This window comes from Gigantopelta aegis, chromosome 11 (assembly GCF_016097555.1).
Source record: "Gigantopelta aegis isolate Gae_Host chromosome 11, Gae_host_genome, whole genome shotgun sequence".
NCBI lineage: Eukaryota > Metazoa > Mollusca > Gastropoda > Neomphalida > Peltospiridae > Gigantopelta > Gigantopelta aegis.
The window spans coordinates 30,939,128-30,963,319 of record NC_054709.1 but is presented as its reverse complement, the minus strand read 5'-3'; the positions used below and the strand labels follow the sequence as shown (position 1 = coordinate 30,963,319).

The following is a 24,192-nucleotide window of genomic DNA, read 5'->3' as shown; positions in this document are numbered from 1 at the left end:
GGTGCACTGGTTGGAATGAGAAAAAACACAATCAGCTGAATTGATCCTCTGAGGTGATTTGATCCTGCGATGCAAGCACCCCAAGCGAGCACTCAACCGACTGAAGCTAAATCCTGTCCCCACTGGTTTCCATTGAGCATTAGGGGAAAACTTTTATAAACTTGAACGTTAGTAATAGTGTTTATTACAAGTGAAATGACCACGCCTTACTCTCTGGAGACAAACAAACATCTCATCTACCTGAAACATCAATGAAAAGTTTGTTCTGTTTAACCACACCACTAGAGCACATTGATTTATTAATCTTCGGCTACTGGATGTCAAACATTTGGTAATTTTGACATTTATTCTTAGAGAGGATACCCATAACATTTTTCATTCATAGCAAAAGATCTTTTATACGTACCATACAGACAGGATAGCACATACCACGGCCTTTGATATACCAATCGTGGTGCACTCTCTGGAACGAGAAATAGGCCAATGGGTCCACTGACGGGGTTTGATCCACTTAAAATAAGTACTGGTGTATATTGCCAGCCATATAGGAGTACAGCTATTCTCACTGAATAGAGATATTCAAATAACCCACCCCACCTTCAAGCAAATTTTGTATTATTTTTTTAAATGTATTTCCCAGCGGAGCATGACCTGAATTCCCCCCCCCCCCCCCCAAAATGTTAGCTCACTACTCTAGACCACCCCCCAACAACATTTCCTGCAAACGGACCAGCGTCACCAAGTGTCACCAATTGTTTCTTCTTCTTTGACCGCCGATCAAATGCAAGGCTATTCTTTTCAGAAACAGACATACATTCTTTTTCCCACTTGAAATAAGTACTAGTATTCATTGTAGGGGTGTCACAAGATTTACTGATGTATCAATTTATCATGATACTACTGTAGAGGCACTGATTTTCCCGTTTCAGATTTTTACCTTTTCCGTTTTATAATGTTACAAATTCCGTTTTTTTCCTGTTTCAGTATTAAACAAATTCTGTTTTTGCTTCACTCACACACACACACACACACACACACACACACACACACACACACACACACACCTACCCACACACACACACAAACACACACCGCAATTAATTGCATTTGCTCGTATAAAAGAAATAAATATGCAATGAGGCAAAACATGTCAGTAGTTTGTATTTATTTTTGGTTTAAATTTAAACAAGTAACTTATCAGGAAAGTGAACTTGCACAAACTCTTGCATCTGGGGTTATCTTTTGAACGGGCAAAGTGCGACGTCGTTTGGCAGACAGCATTTTGTAATTTTGAAAAAAACACGGGAATTTAACTTGTGAATACGCCACAACACAGACTTTGGACATTTTCGGTTTTCTTTACGATATGATCGGGAAAATAATTACAAACGATCACACTATAAACCACTTCCCTTGTATAATTTATTTTGAACAAAGCCTGACATACAATATGCAATTACTGCATTCCTTTGTGAGATCGGAAATATGGCAATGCCGCAAATGTTAAAAATTAATAAGCAAACATAACATAATATATCTTTCACGTGAGTAAATATCGAGCTCACAATGTTCGGTTTTTCCTGTTAAATCGCAGAGAATAAGCGAAGAAAACACGACTGGTAAAACGTCTATATACTTTACATTAAACATTTGGCGTAACATACAAAGGTACTAGTGTCATAGCGTAGCACAGGCAGATGTCGGTGTCCATAGTTTCTAGTTGGAAAAATTAATTTTAATTAATCAAATGCGCTATTTAAAGTTAAATAATGTTTTGAAAAAAAATCTGGAATTCCGTTTCAGATAGGTATTTCCGCGATTCCGCGATTGCGGAAAATCGGTGCCTCTACTACTGCTGCTGATAAGCAACACGATTCTGTTGCCTGTGTATGGATTCCTACTGTAATTCTGTATCGATTTACCAACATCAATTTGTACCAACATATACTTATTGACAGGTTATGTCCTTCAAGATATATATCATATCATTGTGCGTATCGTATTGTGGGCTATGTATCATATCGTGGGCTATATATCGTATCATATCGTGGGCTATATACCATAATGCAACTGATGTCACTGTTCGTTCGTTCTTCTTTCACTCACATTGTGTCAACTGATGTCACTGTTTGTTCGTTCTTCTTTCACTTCCATTGTGTCAACTGATGTCAGTTTGTTCTTCTTTCACTCCTATTGTCAACTGATGTCACTGTTCATTTGTTCTTCTCTCACTCCCATGTACTTGTTGGTGATGAAGTCTGCGTGAGCTAGAGTGGACAGACCTTCATGGACATCTGCCACAGAAATTGAGTCAATGTTTCTGAAAATGGAGAAGAAAAAAAAAAAAGATAAAAAAAAGAAGTTTTGTTTAATGACACCACTAGAGCACATGATTTATTATCATCGGCTATTGGATGCAAGACATCTGGTAATTTTGATTTAGTCTTAGAGAAGAAACCCGCTACATTTTACCATAATAAGCAAAGGATCTTTTTTTTGTTTAATGACACCACTAGAGCACATGATTTATTATCATCGGCTATTGGATGCAAGATATCTGGTAATTTTAATTTAGTCTTAGAGAAGAAACCCGCTACATTTTACCATAATAAGCAAGGGATCTTTTTTTTGTTTAATGACACCACTGGAGCACATTGATTTAGTAATCATCGGCTACTGGATGTAAGACGTCTGGTAATTCTGACTTATAGTCTTAAAGAAGAAACCCGCTACATTTTTCCATTAGAAGGGATCTAAAAAAAAGAAGTTTTCTTTGTTTAACGACACCACTAGAGCAAATTGATTTATTAATCATTCGCTATTGGATGAAAGACATTTGGAAATTTTTACTTATAGTCTTAGAGTCTTAGAGAAGAAACCTGCTACATTTTTCCATCAGAAGCAAGGGATCTTTTATGTGCACTAACCAAAGACAGGATAGCACATAGCCTTTAATATATCAGTTGTGGCGCACTGGCGGGAATCGATCCTAGACCAACCACACATCAGGCAAGTGTTTACCACTAAATTATTTCCCGTCCCCACAGTCAGTAGAATGTTCACTTGAGATACTTCTGTTGTTGGATCGAATCCCCTCAGCTGACTCATTCTGACTGGACTTTTTCTTCTCCCAATCATTGTTAAGTTCAAGTTTGTTTTGTTTAACGACACCACTAGAGCACATTGATTTATTAATCATCGGCTACTGGATGTCACACATATGGTAATTTCAACATGTAGTCTTAGAAAGGAGACCTGCTACATTTTTTCCATTAGTAGCAAGGGATATTTTATATGTACCATCCTACAGACAAGATAGCACATACCACAACCTTTAATATACCAGTCATGGTGCACTGGCTGCAATGAGAAATAGCCCAGTGTGGAACAGACAAGGATCGATCCCAGACTGATTGCGCATCAACCAAGTGATTTACCATTGGGCTACATCCCGCCACTCCCAACCATTGCCTCATGACTAGTATATCAAAAGCTATGGTATGTGCTATCCTGTCTGTGGGAAAGTGCAAATAAAGGATTGTGTCCTCTAAAGACAATGTATCACAATGACAAAATGTTTCACATCCAATAGTTGATGATTAATCAGTCTACTTCAAGAAAGCTTTAAAAGTAAAGTTTGTTTATTTAACGACACCACTAGAGCACAATGATTTTTTATCTTATCATCGGCTATTGGACGTCAAACATATGGTCATTCTGACACTGTTTTTTAGAGGAAACCTGCTGTCACCACATAGGCTACTCTTTTACAACAGGCAGCAAGGGATCTTTTATTTGCGCTTCCCACAGGCAGGATAGCACAAACCATGGCCTTTGTTGAACCAGTTATGGATCACTGGTCGGTGCAAGTGGTTTACACCTATCCATTGAGCCTTGCGGAGCACTCACTCAGGGTTTGGAGTCAGTATCTGGATTAAAAATCCCATGCCTCGACTGCGATCCGAACCCAGTACCTACCAGCCTGTAGACCGATGGCCTAACCATGACGCCACCGAGGCCGTTACCTTCAAGAATGCTTTAACTCTCCTAAACATATATATTATTGCTAACCACTGATGGAGGTCCTGCACTTACACATGTAGTATTAGTTATTAGGCAGTAAATATTATTTTAGGTTATCGCAGCTTTCTTGTCATTAAATAAGTATAAAACTAAAAGAGAAAAGTTTTATCTGGGTAAAAAATGTAAGCAATTTTATTTCATCTTGTACCACCGTGTCAAGTAGCCTTGTGCTTGAAACATGTATGGGGTATCTGTAAAAAAAAAAAGAAAGGCACTTGAATTTTGTGTGGAACTAGGGTAGTCATAGACACTACACGTTATCTCAAAAATGAGCAGCTTGGCCCCCTATTTTTTTCTGATTCACTTTAAGGTTGAGGGGTGGTAGTATTTATATCTGTTGTGTTTATGTTGATTGAGATGCTGCAGGTAAGAGTTTTAGCCAGATATGTTACTATTGTCGTCTATCGGATTTGATCTGGTAGTATACAGCCTAGAAGCCCTAATACAGGCAAGTGTTACCTGTCTTTCGTAGACTTGCAGTGGAACGCCTGGCGAACAATGTCTTCCATAAAACACTTCATAACCTGCAACACAAAGAATATTTCGAAACCCTTTCAACACAACTTGATTAGCAACTTGTATAAACTCGACACTGAGTGTATCAACTTTCCTTTTTTGGAATATTTCGTCTCAACTTGAATTTCAGTGCAATTGCTCACATGTAATGGTCTGGGCCCCCGTTTCACAAAACATCAAAAGCCTAGGTTTGCACGTAAACGTAAATCTACGACTAAATCACAATTCGTATTACTGCTAACAGTACAACTAATATAGTTTGACAAACGCATATTTCAATCTGTTTTGTCCTTAAAACGTTCCATCTTCTGCAGTGAAATAATCTACTGCGTGAAATAGATGCCAAACACATGTAAACCTATGACTGGTGTAACTGACAGCAGCAGATGTAAACTTACGATGTTTTGTGAAATGGACCCCAGGTTTGAACTTCCCAACTGCCAGTGAAATAACACATATCACTGATTGTACTCTAAGGAATAGCGTCTCCACAAGTACTCGGGCACGGGCCGAGTCCAGCATGTTCAAATCCTTTCACAGGACTAAAGTACCGGTGCAAGGACGTCCCCTCTCATTTAATTATATTTATTTACGTCAATTTATTATATACGCTTTCTGCCGGTTACATTATAACACTATGAGACATGCAGAGGGAAAACAAAGTCTAATGTAATGATCAGTAATGTACCATAGTGAATCAGTTATATATAGTACAATACAGTATTTGTAACTACTTTAGTCGGCCGATTACATACATGATCCAAAAATCGATATCATTTGAGACATTTCAAATGGTTGTGTGCATTAAAATAACACACCAATCGAAGTATCTAGATTGTTTTGGCAAGCATCTCAATTGTTTTTGCCAAATCACTGCCGGCACTAACATCAGCGATGATGAGTTCCGAACGGTACCAAAAATTAATACAGAATTCACAATGATCAATCGGACAACTTCGTAAATAACGACATGTTCCGACTGCACAATAATGTCAACAAATTCCATTGGTTTTTGCTGTTTGGACCACTGAAAATGTGACACAAAACCAGCATTAACATTTGCATATGGTCAAATACAACATAGTTTATCCCCTAATTTAGAAATAATTAATCTGTCACAGCTCATGCGGGACAGCACTTACCCCAAAGATGATCTCCTCTGATGCAGAACCATACACACCATCTTCAATCTCAATGGGCTGGAAATGAACTCCTATCTGAAGATTTAAAAAAAAGACGTTTGGTTTGTTTAATACCACTAGAGCACACTGATTAATTAATCATCAGCTATTAGATTGTTCCTAATGCAGCAAGAGATCTTTTATATGTACTTTCGCACAGACAGGATAGCACATACCATGGTCTTTGTCCAGTTGTGATGCCATATGAACCAGTGCCCCACGACTGGTATATTAAAGGTCATGATATGTGTTGTGCTGTCCTGTATGTGGGAAAGTGTATGTAAGAGATCCCTTGCTGCCAATGGAAAAATGCTAAACTGCCCCGATATCATAAAATACATGTATGCAGAGTTCCCAGCTCTTTCTAAGTGGCTATGATAAAGAAGGGAAGAAACGGTTTATTTGATGATACACTACACACGTTTATTCATGGTAAGTCTCATACACCAATGCAACCAGCGAAAATGCATTTTCGGCCTTGCAAAGAGTAAAAACCTATGTATCAGTATGTCGCAGAAAAGGTTAAATCACCTGATGCTTTTGCATGTACACAAGGACAGATTGGACAGCTTGGATATGAAATCTGAAGGCAATGCATTTTGCTGTGGTCACGACAAGAGTGTTCAACTTTGGCAACTTTTGAGGAGTGGTAATGCAAAAAAAAACCAACCCACAAATGGCATATATGAGACATCATCGGAGACACACCCTCATTAAAAAAAACACCCCAAAATAAAACAAAAAAAGAAGTGCCTTCCAGTGGTGTGGCCTGAATGTATTTATAAACTTTCAGAAAAGAGTTTTTTAAATGTAACTAAATGCTCCTTAATGTTTAAATATATAATTTGCATTTCTTTTTATTTAAAATAGAAACACATTTTATCACAATCAAATATTATTTATAATGTCCAGAAGCCATTAAAATTGTTTTCCCAGTATCTACATTTCAAAATTTTCACGGGGGAGCATGCCCCACGGACCCCACTAGCAAATTGGGGCCACTTCGTGACCATCAACATCGCTAGTCCACCGCCCCAATTGTTCCAGCAACCCTGAACAAACCTTTTGATCTATTTCCTGCACGAACATGGCTTGGTCGGAGAGAGGTAGGTAGAGAGGATCGGTGTGTGAAATGGGTTCCTTCTTCACTTCCAACTTTATCTTCACCTTGGGCTGATCTACAAACAGTGACAACCGACAAACTTTAACCTGCTGGATACTACAGGCGAGATATATCTCGCCCGACGTCACGCAAATCGACATACTATACACTGTATACAGTCAGGGCTAGCTATGGGTGAGCAGAAAATTCTCTTAACTCATCCATTAAACCCAGTTATTTTCTAGCAAAACATAAATTATTACATGAAATTATTAGTGCCCGAGCTACATGAAGCTCTGGCAGTGTATTCCCCAATTCATATTTCCCGCCATTTTGAACACGGCACTCAAGGGAAATAATAACAGAACAGGAAATATATTAATTGGTGTCGTGGATGAGCCATCAGACATAAGACTGCTAGGTACAGGGTTTGCAGCCTGGTACCGGCTCCCACCCAGAGCGAGTTTACCGACTCGATGGGTAGGTGTAAGACCACTGCATCCTCTTCTTTCTCACTAACCCACTGTCCTGGACAGACAGCCCAGATAGCCGAGGTCTGGGCCCTCGACAGCATGCTTTAACCTTTATTATACAGATATGACATACCAACTGAAAGGATTTCTATTTCTTCTTCTGTACTGCTTGCATCCCCGACCACCTTTATTATATAGATATGACATACCAACTGAAAGAATTTCTATTTCTTCTTCTGTACTGCTTACACCCCCCCCCCCCCCCCCTTTATTATATAGATATGACATACCAACTGAAAGGATTTCTATTTCTTCTTCTGTACTGCTTGCATCCCTGACCCCCTTTATTATGCAGATATGACATACCAACTGAAAGGATTTCTATTTCTTCTTCTGTACTGCTTACATCCCCCACCCACCTTTATTATATAGACATGACATACCAACTGAAAGGATTTCTATTTCTTCTTCTGTACTGCTTACATCCCTGACCCCCTTTATTATATAGATATGACATACCAACTGAAAGGATTTCTATTTCTTCTTCTGTACTGCTTACATCCCTGACCCCCTTTATTATATAGATATGACATACCAACTGAAAGGATTTCTATTTCTTCTGTACTGCTTACATCCCTGACCCCCTTTATTATATAGACATGACATACCAACTGAAAGGATTTCTATTTCTTCTTCTGTACTGCTTACACCCCCCACCCCTTTATTATATAGATATGACATACCAACTGAAAGGATTTCTATTTCTTCTTCTGTACTGCTTTCATCCCTGACCCCCTTTATTATACAGATATGACATACCAACTGAAAGGATTTCTATTTCTTCTGTACTGCTTGCATCCCCGACCCCCTTTATTATATAGACATGACATACCAACTGAAAGGATTTCTATTTCTTCTTCTGTACTGCTTGCATCTGTATCGTCCAAACTTTCCGTTACGGCCGTTACCCTGGAAACGAGAGTCCCGGCTTCGGACAGCGAGCAGAGTTTACAGTTAGCTGCGGGTTCCTCCATCTCGGAACTCAGGCTGTCGGGAATTCTCTCCCCTTTGGAACACCCAGATGGAGGTAGGGAAATTTTTTCTAAAATAAAACAAATCGTACATGGTTAAATAAATTAAAATGTCAAAGTAATGTTTATGAAGTAAAATATAACATATCATAGCTAAATGTACAGTACCCCAAACAATCCTGGATAAAGGCTAGGTCTTCAAAAAGGTAGTCGGGGGGTGCGGGGAGGGGTAGATTTCTAGAGCACAGTTAAAGTTTCAAGTTTGATTTGTTTAACGACACCACTAGAGCCAATTGATTTATTAATCATTGGCTATTGGAAGGATGGAAGGAAATGTTTTATTTAATGATGCACTCAACACATTTTATGTAAGGTTATATGATGTCTGACATATGGTTATGGATCACACAAATATTGAGAGAGAAAACCTGCTGTTGCCACTTCATGGGCTACTGTTTTCGATTACCAACAAGGGATCTTTTATATGCACCATCCCACAGACAGGATAGCACATACCACGGCCTTTGTTATACCAGTTGTGGTGCACTGGTTGAACGAGAAATAGCCCAAATGGCCCGTCAACAGGGCTCAACCCTAGACCGACCGCGCAGCAAGCGAGCGCTTTACCACTGGGCTACGTCCAGCCCCCTCGGCTATTGGATGTCAAACATTTGGTAATTTTGACATGTAGCACTTGTTAGAAAGGAAACCCGCTACATTTTTTTTCCGAAGGGGATCGATCCTAGACCGACCGCGTATCTAGCAGACGCTTTGTCACTGGGCTAATGTTTATGTACTAAAATATAACTGATCATAGCTACACGTATGTATAGAAACATTTTAAAGTAATGTTTATGTACTAAAATATAACTGATCATAGCTACACGTATGTATAGAAACATTTTAAAGTAATGTTTATGTACTGAAATATAACTGATCATAGCTACACGTATGTATAGAAACATTTCAAAGTAATGTTTATGTACTAAAATATAACTGATCATAGCTACACGTATGTATAGAAACATTTTAAAGTAATGTTTATGTACTGAAATATAACTGATCATAGCTACACGTATGTACAGAAACATTTCAAAGTAATGTTTATGTACTGAAATATAACTGATCATAGCTACACGTATGTACAGAAACATTTCAAAGTAATGTTTATGTACTGAAATATAACTGATCATAGCTACACGTATGTATAGAAACATTTCAAAGTAATGTTTATGTACTGAAATATAACTTATCATAGCTACACGTATGTATAGAAACATTTTAAACCCACAAAAATCATGGTTAAGAGGATCTTCCAAAAGGAAGTGGGGGTTTGGGGAGATTCCTGTGAACTTTTGATCACAGATAAAGTTAGTTTTGTTTCCTGTTAAAGTTATCTTTGTTAAACGACACCACAAGAGCCCATTGATTTATTAATCATCGGCTACTGGATGTCAAACATTAGATAATTTTTACATATAGTCTTAGAGAGAAAACCCATTACATTTTTCAATAAGTAGCAAGGGATCTTTTATATGCACCATCCCACAGACAGGATAGCACATACCACAGGGGACAATATTGTTCTGTTCGCGTGTTGGTTATGCAAATTTAAAATCACAAGAACCGACAATCAGTTATGTGGGGAACAATTACATTCTAAAATTAAAAGTACCATATATCAGTAATGAAAGTGAAAATCAGTTTATGTTTTAAAGAACCAATGTTCAAGTGCTTTAGGATTAGGTAGGCCTAACTCATTGGTTACTAGAACTATATTCATGTAACCAAACAATCGGTTACCTAAGTAAAACTCATGTGAACTGATTTCCGGTTACCTAAGATTTTGAAATATTGTCCCCTGGATTTACCAGTCGTGGTGCACTGGCTGGAACAAGAAATAAGACATGTGCCCACCAACGGGGATCAATGTTAAACCGACCGCACATCAGGCGAGTGCTGTACTACATCCACCCCCCCCCACCCCACTTCAAAGTACAACAGGCCCAATGCTTATAAAACCTTTAAAAATTAACCTCAAGTCTATTACAACTTCATGACACTTTAGCATCATGGCAATGTGAACGAACTGCATGCATGCAACATTATTAAATTGTTCATTCATTTGTACTTATTTCCGTGCTTCTATCCATGTACGGTTCAAGCACCCTGTCCTGGGCACACACCTCTGCTATCTGGACAGTATGTCCAGGACAGTGGGTTAGTGGTTAGTTTGTTAGAGGTTAGTGAGAAAGAAGTTGGTGTAGGGGTCTGACACCTACCCATTGAGTTGTTAAAACTCACTCTGGGTGGGAGCCAGTACCGGGAGGTGAATCCAGAACCTACCAGCTGTATGTCCGATGTCTCAACCACCTAGGACGATAACATCATTAAACTAGACTTCAATCTCTAATAAGCATGGTCCTTAAACCACAAGTATTCTGAGAACTGCTAAAACAATACATATCCCCTGTCGGGTCCATCAAATTTTTGTATCTCCAAGGGCCATAACTCGGAAGGAAATGTTTTATGTAACGACGCACTCAACACATTTTATTTACGGTTATATGGCGTCGGACCATACAGATATGGAGGGAGGAAACACGCTGTCTCCACTTTATGGGCTACTCTTTTCAATTAGCAGCAAGGGATCTTTTATATTCACCATCCCACAGACAGGATAACACATACCACGGCTTTCGATATACCAGTCGTGATACACTGGTTGAAGTGAGAAATAGCCCAATGGGCCCACTGACAGGTATCCATCCTAGACCGACTGCACATCAAGCGAATGCTTTACCAGTGGGCTATGTACCGCCCCCAGGGGAGGGGGGGGGAGGAGGGAGATAACTCTGGGTTTTTTTGGGGGAGGGTGCATAACTGTCAAAAATGGGTAAATGGACATAAAAGTCAAACTTGATCTAAAGTAATTGACAATGCTGTACACAAATTTTCAACTCAATATCTTGAGTCATTGTGAAAAAAGGTCCAGAAAATTATATGTTGGGCACATGGACAGACGGACAGACAGACAGACAGACAGACAGACAGACAGACAGACAGACAGACAGACAGGAAGCATATAGTGCCCTCCGGGTCTGAACCTGTTGGGGACTAATAAAACCAGTTACCAAGGTAGTGAGGACTGTAAGCATGAAAACGACACCAAGTCATTATCTGCTTCGTTGTCCAGAGTTGCTGCCCTTTAAAGCTGCGATCATCTTGCAAGTGTTTAGTAATGTACCGTCGCACTGTTGACGCTCGTTGCCACTGTAAATAAGGAAATGTTTTCTTGTCTAATCAAATGCTGGGGTTCCATTAAAGATTATCCTAGTAATAAAGTTAAAACCAGATAAAAATTTTAAAATATCAGAACATGACATTTATAATAGAGAGAGAGAGAGAGAGAGAGAGAGAGAGAGAGAGAGAGAGAGAGAGAGAGAGAGAGAGAAACACACAGAGAAATATGCAGACAGAAAGAAAGACGGAGGGAGAGAGAGAGAGAGACAGGGAGGGAGAGAGAGAGAGAGAGAGAGAGAGAGAGAGAGAGAGAGAGAGAGAGAGAGAGAGAGAGAGAGAGAGAGAGAGAGAGAGAGAGAGAGAGAGAGAGAGAGAGAGAGAGAGGGAGGGAGGGAGAGAGAGTGAGAGACAGATAAAGAGAGGGGGTGAGACGACACAAATGAAGCCCAAAGGCGGGTGAAGCTGATCAATCGTAAGACCACACCCAGCCCACTAAGTTATAAAAGTAAATAAGTAGACTCCCACCTCCGATGCCCGTCTCTTGCCGATATTCCACCGCAGCCAGTGTTCTGTCGATTTGGCACAATAGGGATGTGTCACCTGGTCTGTGAAAACAAAGAAAGGAATGCGGCCCTGTAGTAAACTTAATTAGTAGTATGGTTATTAGTATATACATATATATAGTCTTGTTAATATGAATTGTTACGTAGTGCAGTATGTTACGAGTGATCTCACTTGAGTAATCACTGAGATTGTGATGCAGCCAGAAGGGTTTTATGGATTAAAGAATAAAGAAAAGAATAACTGTTCAAACTTTACTTGTGGTATTGTGGTTATTGGTAATAATTAATGTTTCCAATTAAAAAAGCCCAGTCTGTCCACTCATTGTTCAATTAGTACGTCACGTGCACACTAGATTAGTCCTAGAACTCCAAGCCCCGTGCTCATAAAACTTCCACACTCAAGACTCTAATAGTCTGAGAGTTTAACGTCATGGTAACACCATACAAACTGTATGTAGGCATGTGACGTCATTAGAGATTAAGTCTATACTCTAACAGTTTTATAAGCACGGGCCCAGGGCTCGAAATAAGTAAAACATGACCTGCTGTTATATTTTCAAAATAGCAGACCAACTGAAAATATATGGCCTGCTGGAAATGAATATAGCATGTGGTGTGGTTTGGTGTGTGAAAAACTGGGACCTCTGGGGTGTATTTTAATTAAGGATTGTTTATTTCTTTTACGTTCATCGGGGTATGAAAAAAAAAAAAAATCCACAAACTGTGTGAATTGGCAAAGCCTCTTTCACATAAGGTTGCGGATGAAATAACAGACAATACTTATAATTAAATTTGAAACATACTTACTAATAATATCATTAAAAGTTCGTATTTTACTTTGACCAATTGCCGTGGATGAAACGCCCCACCGACTGCAATTTTGAGCCTACCTATGGCAATGTTTTTAAAAGTGACTGCAGCAAATAAATATGACTAAAAGGTTATTTTACTGTATGTAGACATATTTCAAATGTACAAATGTTAAATACTGGCAGATAATGCACACCAGATATATTAATTTTGCTGTTGTTGAGGAGGTTTACCAATGAACAGTAATTTTTATCCAGTGACACAAAAAGTGCCATCGGCGATGCTTCCGATCCACGGCAATTTATACATATATGTATCTCAATGACGGCAATTGCTGTCATTGCCATCGTTAAGTTCGAGCCCTGCGTATGTCTTGATTATTTCCAATTATTCCACCATCATTGTATTGTACTGATTTACTATTTCCTCATGACCATCATTGCATTGTATTGTTTTATTATTTCCTCATGACAATCGTTGTATTGTATTGTTTTACTATACCTATTGGATCTCGGACGACCGGGTGATGCCGTACCGCCGCTCTCACGAGAGACAACATGTCGGAATAATCGCCGAGACTGAAAACACAACACAGGTAAAATCACACACAACACCACATCGATTTATTAAAAATCGGCTGTATTGCAGGCCTTTGAAAATTTGTGATAGTTTAGCAATAGTTTTAAATATTATCATTTCATTAATGTTTCGTTTTATGTGGATTGCACGAAAAATTTAATAACTGGTTACGGTATTAAGATATCGGCTTTATTCTGTAACGGTCGAAAGACGAATCCTGTTTGGCAGAGCCTTGATTCATTCACCATTCTAACCTTCGCACGATAAAGCTGTTATCTTAACCTTCTGACTACTGCAGGCGAGACACCTCACTCAATGTCACGTCAGTTGACATAAAGTACACTGTATACAATGCATTCCCCAATTCATATTTCCTGCTGTTTTGTACACGACACAGATATTGAGAGAGGAAACCCGCTGTCACCACTTCATGGGCTACTCTTTTCTATTAGCAGCAAGGGGTCTTTTATATGCACCATCCCACAGACAGGATAATACATACCACGGCTGTTGCTACACCAGTTGTGGAGCACTGGCTGGAACGAGAAATAGCCCAATGGGTCCACCGATGGGGATCGATTCTAGAGATTAATTGAGAGTATGGCAGCTTCAGGTGGTTTTTTTGTATACTGGAAAACATGTGGGAATTTAGTTGAAAAAGTATTTTCGCTTGAAAACAATGGCAGAACGTTGCAGTCATTTTCAGGAATTGATAGCTAATTGTGACAGCTAATTTGATAATAAACATGACAGCTTTACCAACAACGAAAATCACAAAATATTGGGATATAATATATGAATCGTAGTACGTTTCAAAAAATAAAAAAATAAATTCAGAAGAAAAAAAAGTTATTGGGAATAATGGACATAAATACTGGACATCAGGCAACAAATGCCTGTAAGTAAACACAACTTTTATTCTCTCTTTTTTTGCCTAATTTTAATCAACATTAACTGATCTAAAAAAAAAAAATTAGAAGAAAAAGCACAAAAGTAATACTTACCGATTCAGATATAAACATTATATGTATTTTATGTATTTGTAAAAATTGTAATGGAAAATATGGGAGTAAATGTTATAAATTTGTAACCCCAACGTGGTTTTTGTTAAAAAACTAATCGAGTAGTCAGAAGGTTAAGACAATAACCAGTTATTCTCAATATTTAAACAAATATACACTGACCATTTTAAAAATAGACAATTCTCATCATTGTTACATGTTAACAATTAAAAAAATACACCCTTGAACTGTTATGATTACTGGCTACCAAAAAATGTATACTAAATTACTTTTTTTTTAAAATAAAAAAAAAATAAAAAATCAACTCCTACTTGAGATGAGGAATTTCTTCTCTAATGTCCTTCTCTCGTTCCTTATCCTTCCTCAGAACCAGCAGTTTCTTTTCATCACAGCTGTATGGCAGCTTCAACAGCGACTTTATGTAAGACTGGCTTGGATTGGCTGATGCCGCAGGAATTCCCGTGTTCCGATTGGCTAGAGAATTTGAAACGTTTCCTGCCAAGTTCTTATTGGTGGGTGATATTTTATTGCACTTGGGTGAACCAATCAGCAAGGAGCTCTTTGTACTGACAAAACCGGTGGAGCCTGAGACCGTCTGCTTACCGGGGACTGGTTTCCCAGCCGAACTGTCTCCGACTTTTGATGAGTTTTGTACTCCAGCAAGGGAACCGGAGTTCGTATTTGGCACAACTTTCAAAACAAATGTCTGAGCCCCAATGTTTGCTAAAATGAGCTGAGGAGCTGCGCACGCACTACCATCTTTATTCTGCTTCTGTTCTGGCCTCAGACTACTTTTAGCAGATGATGTGAAATTTGGGCTATTTTTATTATGCACTTCAGTTTTGTTCTGAACCGACAGATTAGAGATCAAAGTACACACGCCTTCCTTTCCTTCGTCACCGATAGGAATCATTTTCAGTCCCTGAGGAGTCACTATAAGACGCACTGACTGGATGGTCGGTGCTACGGCGATGTGGGAGGAATGTACATTAGACACAGGAATGCCACTCCTGTGGGTGGAATTTACAGCACATACTGGTACACCAGTGCTGTGGGTGGAATTCACAGCACATACTGGTGCACCAGTGCTGTGGGTGGAATTCCCAGTGGACGTCGATGCTACACCTATGTGGGTGGAATTTACATCCGATTGTGGAGCACCAATGCTGTAGGTGGAATTCACAGTCAATACAGGAGCAACACTTCTGAGGGTGGGATTTACATCACATACTGGTACACCAGAGCTTTGGGTGGAATTCACAATGGATACTGGTGCTCCACCTCTGTTGATGGAATTCACATCCGACTGCGGTAAAGCACTATAAAGGGAGGAAGTTACTACAGAAGACTTTGAGACGGAATCGGACGTTTTATCACAGGAAGCAGCCATCTGCACGGGAGTCGTTAAAGAATACACCAACGGTTTAGTGGATTTTGGCGATGCCAAACCGCGAACAGGCGACACTGTCGACAAAGTCGTTACATCATTAGAAGCTACCACAAACTGGTCCGACCCCTTTCGTCCATCAGAGCATGATTTCTTCTTCCCATCCAACAAGGACACCTGACCAGTTCTCGCAAGCAGCAAACTGTCTGCACTATTTTGGATCGGCGATCTTTCGCCAATTAGCTGAAGAACCACATTTCCTTTTTCGTCCATGCTTTTGATATACATCTGCGACTTGGGCGACAACATCGTGGTCTTGTTGAGAAGTGAAACCTTTGGCACATTCGACTTGATTGTCGCATCCTTACCCTGTAATATCGTCTTTCCCTGAGAATTAACAGAACACAGAACGCCGTTATGGTTATTATTCACATTAGCCTGTTTCTGTGCTGTGGGCACGTGTCCTGCTTCACCAACGTCACTACATTTCTCCAGCGATGGTGGACTAGAGTTACTCTCCACGGTGGAGGAATTCACAACAGAACTGCACACAGTGTCCGAGTTTTTGCGAGTTTTCTCTTTTAACTTCATCGTCTTTCTGTGAGAACGGCTCAAACCGATTCCATCGCCATTTTCAGATATATTTTGTTTTGCATCACCAGAGACATTTCGTTTTGCATCACCGGTCTTATAACTGCTATTTCCACATTCTATCTCAAGATAACATTCAGACGTCCTCCTGTTAGCATTTTCGGTTGATTTCACTTCCGTCATTTCTCCGTGTGTGCGTTTCTCGGCTCGTAACTTGGTGCTAGCATTCTGTCCGTGTGTGGCTTCTGCATTAGCGACATCCAATATTGGCTCTTGTTTGATGTCGGACAAGAGTTTGCAGTTTTCTCCCTTTGATTCGGATTTGAAACGTTTTCTGGGTGAAGTTTTGCCCGATCTTGTTCTAGTTTTCTTCTTATTCTCACTTGCTACGGGCACGTTCACGGAATTAGTCAGTCTTTCCTCAACTTCTTCCTTCTCAAGTTCAATTTCAACAACCTGTAAACATACAACATAACATGAAAACAAAAGAAGGGTTTAAAACAATTAATTTTTATTCATATCATATTGTGTGTAAACATTACTTCAAAATCACATAGAGCAGGATGTAGCTCAGTGGTAAAGCGCTCACCTGATGCACAGCGAGTCTGGGATCGATCCCCGCCGGTGGACCCACTGGGCTATTTGTCATTAGATTCCAGCCAGTGCACCACAACTGGTATATCAAAGGCTGTGGTATGTGTTTTCCTCTCTGCAGGATGGTGCATATAAAAGAACGCTTGCTACTTATGGAAAAATGTAGTGGGTGTCCTCTCCAAGACAATAAATATCAAATTTACCATATGTTTGAGATCCAAAAGACAATGATTAACAAGCATTCAAAGAGCATTTCTAAAACAATACATGCAAAGTTTTATTTCTCAAATTGGACTTGACGTCTATGGCTTTGACTTTGTGAATTTTAGAATTTTAGCATTGTTTTATAAAAAATGGGAATTTTAAGTTTCATTTCAAAAACATCTCATTGAGCTAAGTTAGAATTAGAGCTGGGCGGTATTGAAATTTCAGGCTCGGTATCGATATCGGTATTTTGGGTGTGATTTACCTTGGTATCGGTACGGTATTTGGTATTGACATGATGCCGATACCAAGAGCTATTTTCGGTATACTCGGCTTTAAATGCATGCCTGTCTTATGGCTCACCTGCTAATTTCATCTAAATACAATTAAATTCCATACACAAGACTCCTGTCTGATTTATACCAACCCATTTTGCGTTTGTCAGATATATTATTAGCACTTAGCGGGAAATATTTTTCAATACCGAAATTTCGGTATTTTGAAAGTTGCTAGGTATGTTAAATCGGTATTGTCATAATACCGATACCAAATGGTATATACGGTATACCGCCAAGCTCTAGTTAGAATTTAAAAGCGTAATATTATACATGCAATTGTATTTATACAAATTAATATATCTATTTTGCATTATGAATTATTATAGGGAGAGGTGTGTTTCTCAAGTGTTACGCATCATTTAAAGAATACATCTTTACATAATAATAAAAATGGGAATTATTTACATTCATGTTGGGAATGTTTTACTCAAAAGTTGGGAATAAAAAACGACATAACCTTTGTGGAATGGCGGGGAATGATGCTGATTTTCGGAGTCTAGAAGCATAAGTGATAAAACCCTGACACATGTTCACACATAAGTTTGCAGTTGCTATTTTTTGTTCATACTCGGATTAATGTAAAACAAATAACAGACAATCCTTATAAATAATTTCAAATCTAATTACTAATAATAACACTAAAACTTCATATTTGATTCAGAATTTTTTGTTTCTTAAACAATAACACTCAGCAAGACAAAATACCAATAAAAAATGACATCATCAGATATGATGTTTCCCAACGTTATTTTTATAATCGTCAGGAATTGAAAAAATTGCGTTGCTAGGGCTGTACTGGGAAATAAACAAATTGCATTTTTAGGGCTGTACTAATGGGATGACGTTTCCTGTAATGAATGTAATGGAAATGTAATTACAAATACATGTTCCGAGGTAGTTATTTTCTGTGAACGTAACTTAAAAGAAGAATGAATGAATGAATGAATGGTTTAACGACACCCCAGCACAAAAAGGAATACAAGCCATAGGATTTCTTTTTTTTAAACCCCGTATGAAGTGCTAACAAGACGAGTTAAAAGTTAAAGTTTGTTTAACGACACCACTAGAGCTCACTGATTTATTATTCATCAGTTATTGGATGTCAAGCATTTGATAATTCAGAAACATTGTCTTAGAAAGGAAACCCGCTATATTTTTCCATTAGTAGCAAGTGGTCTTTTATATGCACCATTCCACAGACAGAATAGCACATAACATGACCTTTGATGTACCAGTTGTGGTGCACTGGCTGGAGCGAGAGATAGCCCACTGACGGGGATCGATCCTAGACCGACAGCACATCAGTGGAGTGCTGTACCACTGGGCTACGCCCGGACTCTTAACACGAAAGAAACACCTACCGTTTCTGATCCAAGGGTCTGCAATCCAGTGCATGTTTTGTCCAACTGAAATCAAATGAAAGAATTTCATTAACGACCTACTTAATGATTTATTTAAATATATTACAACGGACCTCGCATTTTAAGGAGACTATCATTCTGGCTCCCCATCACTTACTCCCCTCAGACTACGAGTAGGAGAGTAATTTTTAGACCCTTTTAGCATGTGAATTAAAAGAAAAAACACACTACAAAGGATAAAATATTAATGCTCAAAATGGTAATATCTTAAATGGCTCTCCATATTCTAAAATAATTAATCACTTCCCTCGGTGTTTTAAATAGCGAAGTTCGATTACTACATGTCTAAATTAATCATACAACCTTTCACGCCAATATTTAGAGAATATCTTTCTCATTAATAGAATTATTATATTTCCTGTTAATTAATGACTGAAAAAACCACACTCGCATGCAATGCATGGTCACAGGAAATTATCAGGAAACTACCCCGTACACAATGGTATATATTTTTTTTTATTTAAGTGGGAATAATAAAAATGTTGATTTCCTAATCCCTAACCCTCAAGTTACCACGAGCTGGTGAATGATGTCCACTCTCTTGTTGCGGCTGTCCCAGAAATGAAGCTGGACTCGAACCGGAAACTCGCCCCATCCACGCCGCGTCAGGTGAAACGGAGGCTGGCTGACAAAAAAAAAGAAAGACAAAAAAAGAAGTTTGTTTTATTTAACGACGCCACTATAGCACATTGATTTTTTATCTTATCATCGGCTATTGGATGTCAAACATATGGTCATTCTGACACTGTGTTTTAGATGAAACCTGCTGTCGCCACATAGGCTACTCTTTTATGACAGGCAGCAAGGGATCTTTTATTTGCACTTCCCACAGGCAGGACAGCACAAACCATGACCTTTGTTGAACCAGTTATGGATCACTGGTCGGTGCAAGTGGTTTACACCTACCCATTGAGCCTTGCAGAGCACTCACTCAGGGTTTGGAGTCTGTATCTGGATTAAAAATCCCATGCCTCGACTAGGATCCGAACCCAGTACCTACCAGCCTTTAGACCGATGGTCTAACCACGATGCCACCGAGGCCGGTGCTGGTAAACAAGACACACATTTAAAACTCTTAATCATCTGACATCAGGTCTAAAGTTTTCTTCTTCTTAGTGAGATGTCCAATAGCTGATGATTAATAAATCAATGTGCTCTCTATTCAGGGTTTCCGCAATGGGGTAAAACGGGTATGGAAAGAAAGAAGTGTTTTATTTAATGACGCACTCAACATATTTTATTTACGGTTATATGGCGTCCGACATATGGTTAAGGACCACACAGATTTTGAGAGGAAACCCGCCGTCGCCACTACATGGGCTACTCTTCTGATTAGCAGCAAGGGATCTTTTATTGGCGCTTCCCACAGGCAGGATAGCACAAACCATGGCCTTTGTTGAACCAGTTATGGATCACTGGTCGGTGCAAGTGATTTACACCTACCCACTGAGCCTTGTGGAGCACTCACTCAGGGTTTGGAGTCGTTATCTGGATTAAAAATCCCATGCCTCGACTGGGATCCGAACCCAGTACCTACCAGCCTGTAGACCGATGGCCTGCCACAACGCCACCGAGGCCAGTAAACGGGTACGGTGCCATACACAAATGTTTTGGCAGATTAAATTTGTTTAAGTTAACTTTTTGACAAAATTAATTACTCTTATCATTACTGTATGATTTTTTTTATCCTAACCCTAAACCTACCCATTTTCTTTCTTGGGAAGGCCCCCCCTGTCGACTGGTTGCATTAAGCATACACATTGTAAATATTCAATTACATAGCACCATACCCAAATATTTCTTTCTGGCAGAAACACTGCTAGTGGTGTCGTTAAACAAAACAAACTTTGTCTTTTTCCTTCTTAGAGCACATTGATTAATTAATCAAACATTTCAAACATCTGATAAAAAATTATGAAACATGTCTATAAGTTTTCATTAACAGCAAGGGATCTTTTCTATGCAGGGCACGGAATTTAGAATTTGTTACAAATGTGAATTTTCAAAAGTTGTTGTCCAATGCAAATTGCTCATTTACAGCAATTTTGAGCCTGCCTACAAATATTTTTACAGCAGTAACTTTTGTAACAAATTAAAAAATATATAATAAAAAATAATTCAAAATTTAATCATAGGCAATAATTTTATTTATCCAGAGGCAAAAAACTGCCATTGGAAGAGTTCCTGACCTCGAGAAATTAAAAAAAATTAAAGTTTGTTTTATTTAATGATGCCACTAGAGCACATTGATTTTTTATCTTATCATCATCGGCTATTGGACGTCAAACATGTGGTGGTCATTCTGACACTGTTTTTTTATATAGAGGAAACCCACTGTTGCCACATAGGCTACTCTTTTATGACAGGCAGCAAGGGATCTTTTATTTGCGCTTCCCACAGGCAGGATAGCACAAACCATGGCCTTTGTTGAACCAGTTATGGATCACTGGTCGGTGCAAGTGGTTTACACCTACCCATTGAGCCTTGTGAAGCACTCACTCAGGGTTTGGAGTCGGTATCTGGATTAAAAATCCCATGCCTCGACTGGGATCTGAACCCAGTACCTACCAGCCTGTAGACCGATGGCCTGCCACAACGCCACCGAGGCCGGTAAACGGGTACGGTGCCATACAAAAAAGTTTTGGCAGATTTACTTTTTTTAAGTTAACTTTTTGACAAAATTTATGACTATTATCATTACTGTATGATTTTTTTTATCCTAACCCTAAACCTACCCATTTTCTTTCTTGGGAAGGCCCCCCTGTCGACTGGTTGCATTAAGCATACACATTGTAAATATTCAATTACAATATTTCTTTCTGGCAGAAACGCTGCTAGTGGTGTTGTTAAACAAAACAAACTTTGTCTTTTTCCTTCTTGGTGACAACACTAGAGCACATTGATTAATTAATCAAACATTTCAAACATCTGATAAAAAATTATGAAATATAGTCATGAGACAAAACTGTCTATAAGTTTTCATTAACAGCAAGGGATCTTTTCTATGCAGGGCATGAAATTTAGAATTTGTTACAAATGTGAATTTTCAAAAGTTGTTGTCCAATGCAAATTGCTCATTTACAGCAATTTTGAGCCTGCCTACAAATATTTTTACAGCAGTAACTTTTGTAACAAATTAAAAAATATATTATAATAAATAATTCAAAATTTAATCATAGGCAATAATTTTATTTATCCAGAGGCAAAAAACTGCCATTAGAAGAGTTCCTGACCTCGAGAAATTAAAAAATTTTAAAGTTTGTTTTATTTAACGACGCCACTAGAGCACATTGATTTTTTATCTTATCATCATCGGCTATTGGACGTCAAACATGTGGTCATTCTGACACTGTTTTTTTTTAGAGGAAACCCGCTGTTGCCACATAGGCTACTCTTTTATGACAGGCAGCAAGGGATCTTTTATTTGCACTTCCCACAGGCAGGATAGCACAAACCATGGCCTTTGTTGAACCAGATATGGATCACTGGTCGGTGCAAGTGGTTTACACCTACCCATTGAGCCTTGCAGAGCTTTAAAAAAAGAAATGAAAAAATGGAGAAAACTTGAGTGTTTTCTCTTTTATAGATACATTACCTGTCCTCAAACAAGTGCACCTCCCCCCCACGCAAGTGGTCTGGTCCGAACATCCCAACAGCCAATGGGATGGCCTAAATTCTTCTACTGCATACTGCTCTCTAGTTCCGGTCACATGACTGTAACTTCCTTCTTTTTCCCTGAGCACTTCGCACGGAGAACAGGAAGCGGGGAGGCCCGGGCGGGATGAATCTTGAGGACAGGTAATGTATCTATAAAAGAGAAAACACTCAAGTTTTCTCCATTTCTATAGACATTACCTGTCCTCAAACAAGTGCAGCATTCAACAGATGGTGGTGGGTGCCGAGATCCGTAGATGCTTGTGAAAACTCCCCAACCGGAAACAGGCTGACTAGTGGAAGAATAAGGCCAACCTTGGTAAGCCCTCATCCTAGGGATGCCCGTCACAGACCAATGCAGGTGATGTTAGTAACAACAACCAGAATGGTGGCATCCGTCAGCAGTGGCAGGTACGGCTCCTAGAACACATGGACCAGGAGGCGGAAGCCACATCTCATGCTGGTTCTGACAGGGTGGGAAGACGTAGCCACCAGGGATGCAGGTGTTAGGTAACCCTCACGTATTGAAGTGTTATAGTTTTTCAATAACAAGCGACAACCTAATGAGGTGCATCCGTCAGAACATTGAACAAAACAAGACCCCCGAGTGTTTTCTGTCTAGTACACCAAAGATCTGTTAGTCCAATAACGACAACCAATAACCACATACAGTGCAGGGTAAAGGTTATCGAGACAAAAGTTCCGGCACCAGTACGTGAACTGTGCAAAAGAACAAAAGTCTAAGCAATCCTCATCTGTCGATTCGATGGACATCTCGGTATGCAGCCCAGAATCAGACAGACATCAACGGCGACGAGGACGGCTTGTATTCAACAGAGTCTGTGCAGCAACAACCGGACCCAGATGATGGAACCCCTCAACGTCTTCTGTGGAGACATCCCTCAGATAATAGTTGGCGAAGATGGAGTCCGTAGCCCAGAACCAACCAGTGATAATGTGCTGAATGGGTGTGTTGCAGTGCAGGGACATCGTGGCAGCCAAGGCACGGAGTTCATGCGGATTAGAAGCAGACGGAGCAGGTAAACCCTCCTTCTGATAGGCGGTCAGGATAGAAGACCGGATCCAGGTGGCCACCGTGTTCTTGGTAAGATCCCTCAACCGACTCTGGTTACAGGAAAGGAAAAGTCTTTTGCGATGTTGTCGAAAAGATCTGGTCCTCTCGATGTACTGGTGCAGGGCTCTGACAGGGCACAACGCCAAGTCCTCAATGTCCGCCGGACCAACGATAGAGGAGAGGGCCTGCACAACATACGAACGAGGCGCTTGGTCTGGTAACTGATTCTTTGCAACAAAGTTCATGAGTAACCCCAAGTTGACTGCACGCCGATCTCGGTGAAAACGTACCAAGTCTACATCAAGAGCATGGAGTTCTGAGACAC

The 24,192-nt window shown here is 39.5% G+C and overlaps 1 protein-coding gene across 1 annotated transcript in view; it reads right to left on the bottom strand.

Moving 5' to 3' along the window:
* Positions 1 to 1,460: 1,460 nt before the first annotated feature.
* Positions 1,461 to 24,192, bottom strand: part of LOC121385468 — a 36,558-nt gene continuing 13,826 nt past the window's right edge. The window contains exons 7-17 of the mRNA XM_041516165.1: positions 19,652 to 19,763; positions 19,079 to 19,123; positions 14,915 to 17,037; positions 13,504 to 13,580; positions 12,155 to 12,234; positions 11,521 to 11,659; positions 8,248 to 8,457; positions 6,843 to 6,958; positions 5,742 to 5,816; positions 4,543 to 4,607; positions 1,461 to 2,320 (exon numbers count right to left, since the gene is read on the bottom strand). Of these exons, the coding sequence (XP_041372099.1) occupies positions 2,197 to 2,320; positions 4,543 to 4,607; positions 5,742 to 5,816; positions 6,843 to 6,958; positions 8,248 to 8,457; positions 11,521 to 11,659; positions 12,155 to 12,234; positions 13,504 to 13,580; positions 14,915 to 17,037; positions 19,079 to 19,123; positions 19,652 to 19,763 (3,166 nt within the window). The 3' untranslated portion in view covers positions 1,461 to 2,196. The remainder of the gene's footprint in view (positions 2,321 to 4,542; positions 4,608 to 5,741; positions 5,817 to 6,842; positions 6,959 to 8,247; positions 8,458 to 11,520; positions 11,660 to 12,154; positions 12,235 to 13,503; positions 13,581 to 14,914; positions 17,038 to 19,078; positions 19,124 to 19,651; positions 19,764 to 24,192) is intronic.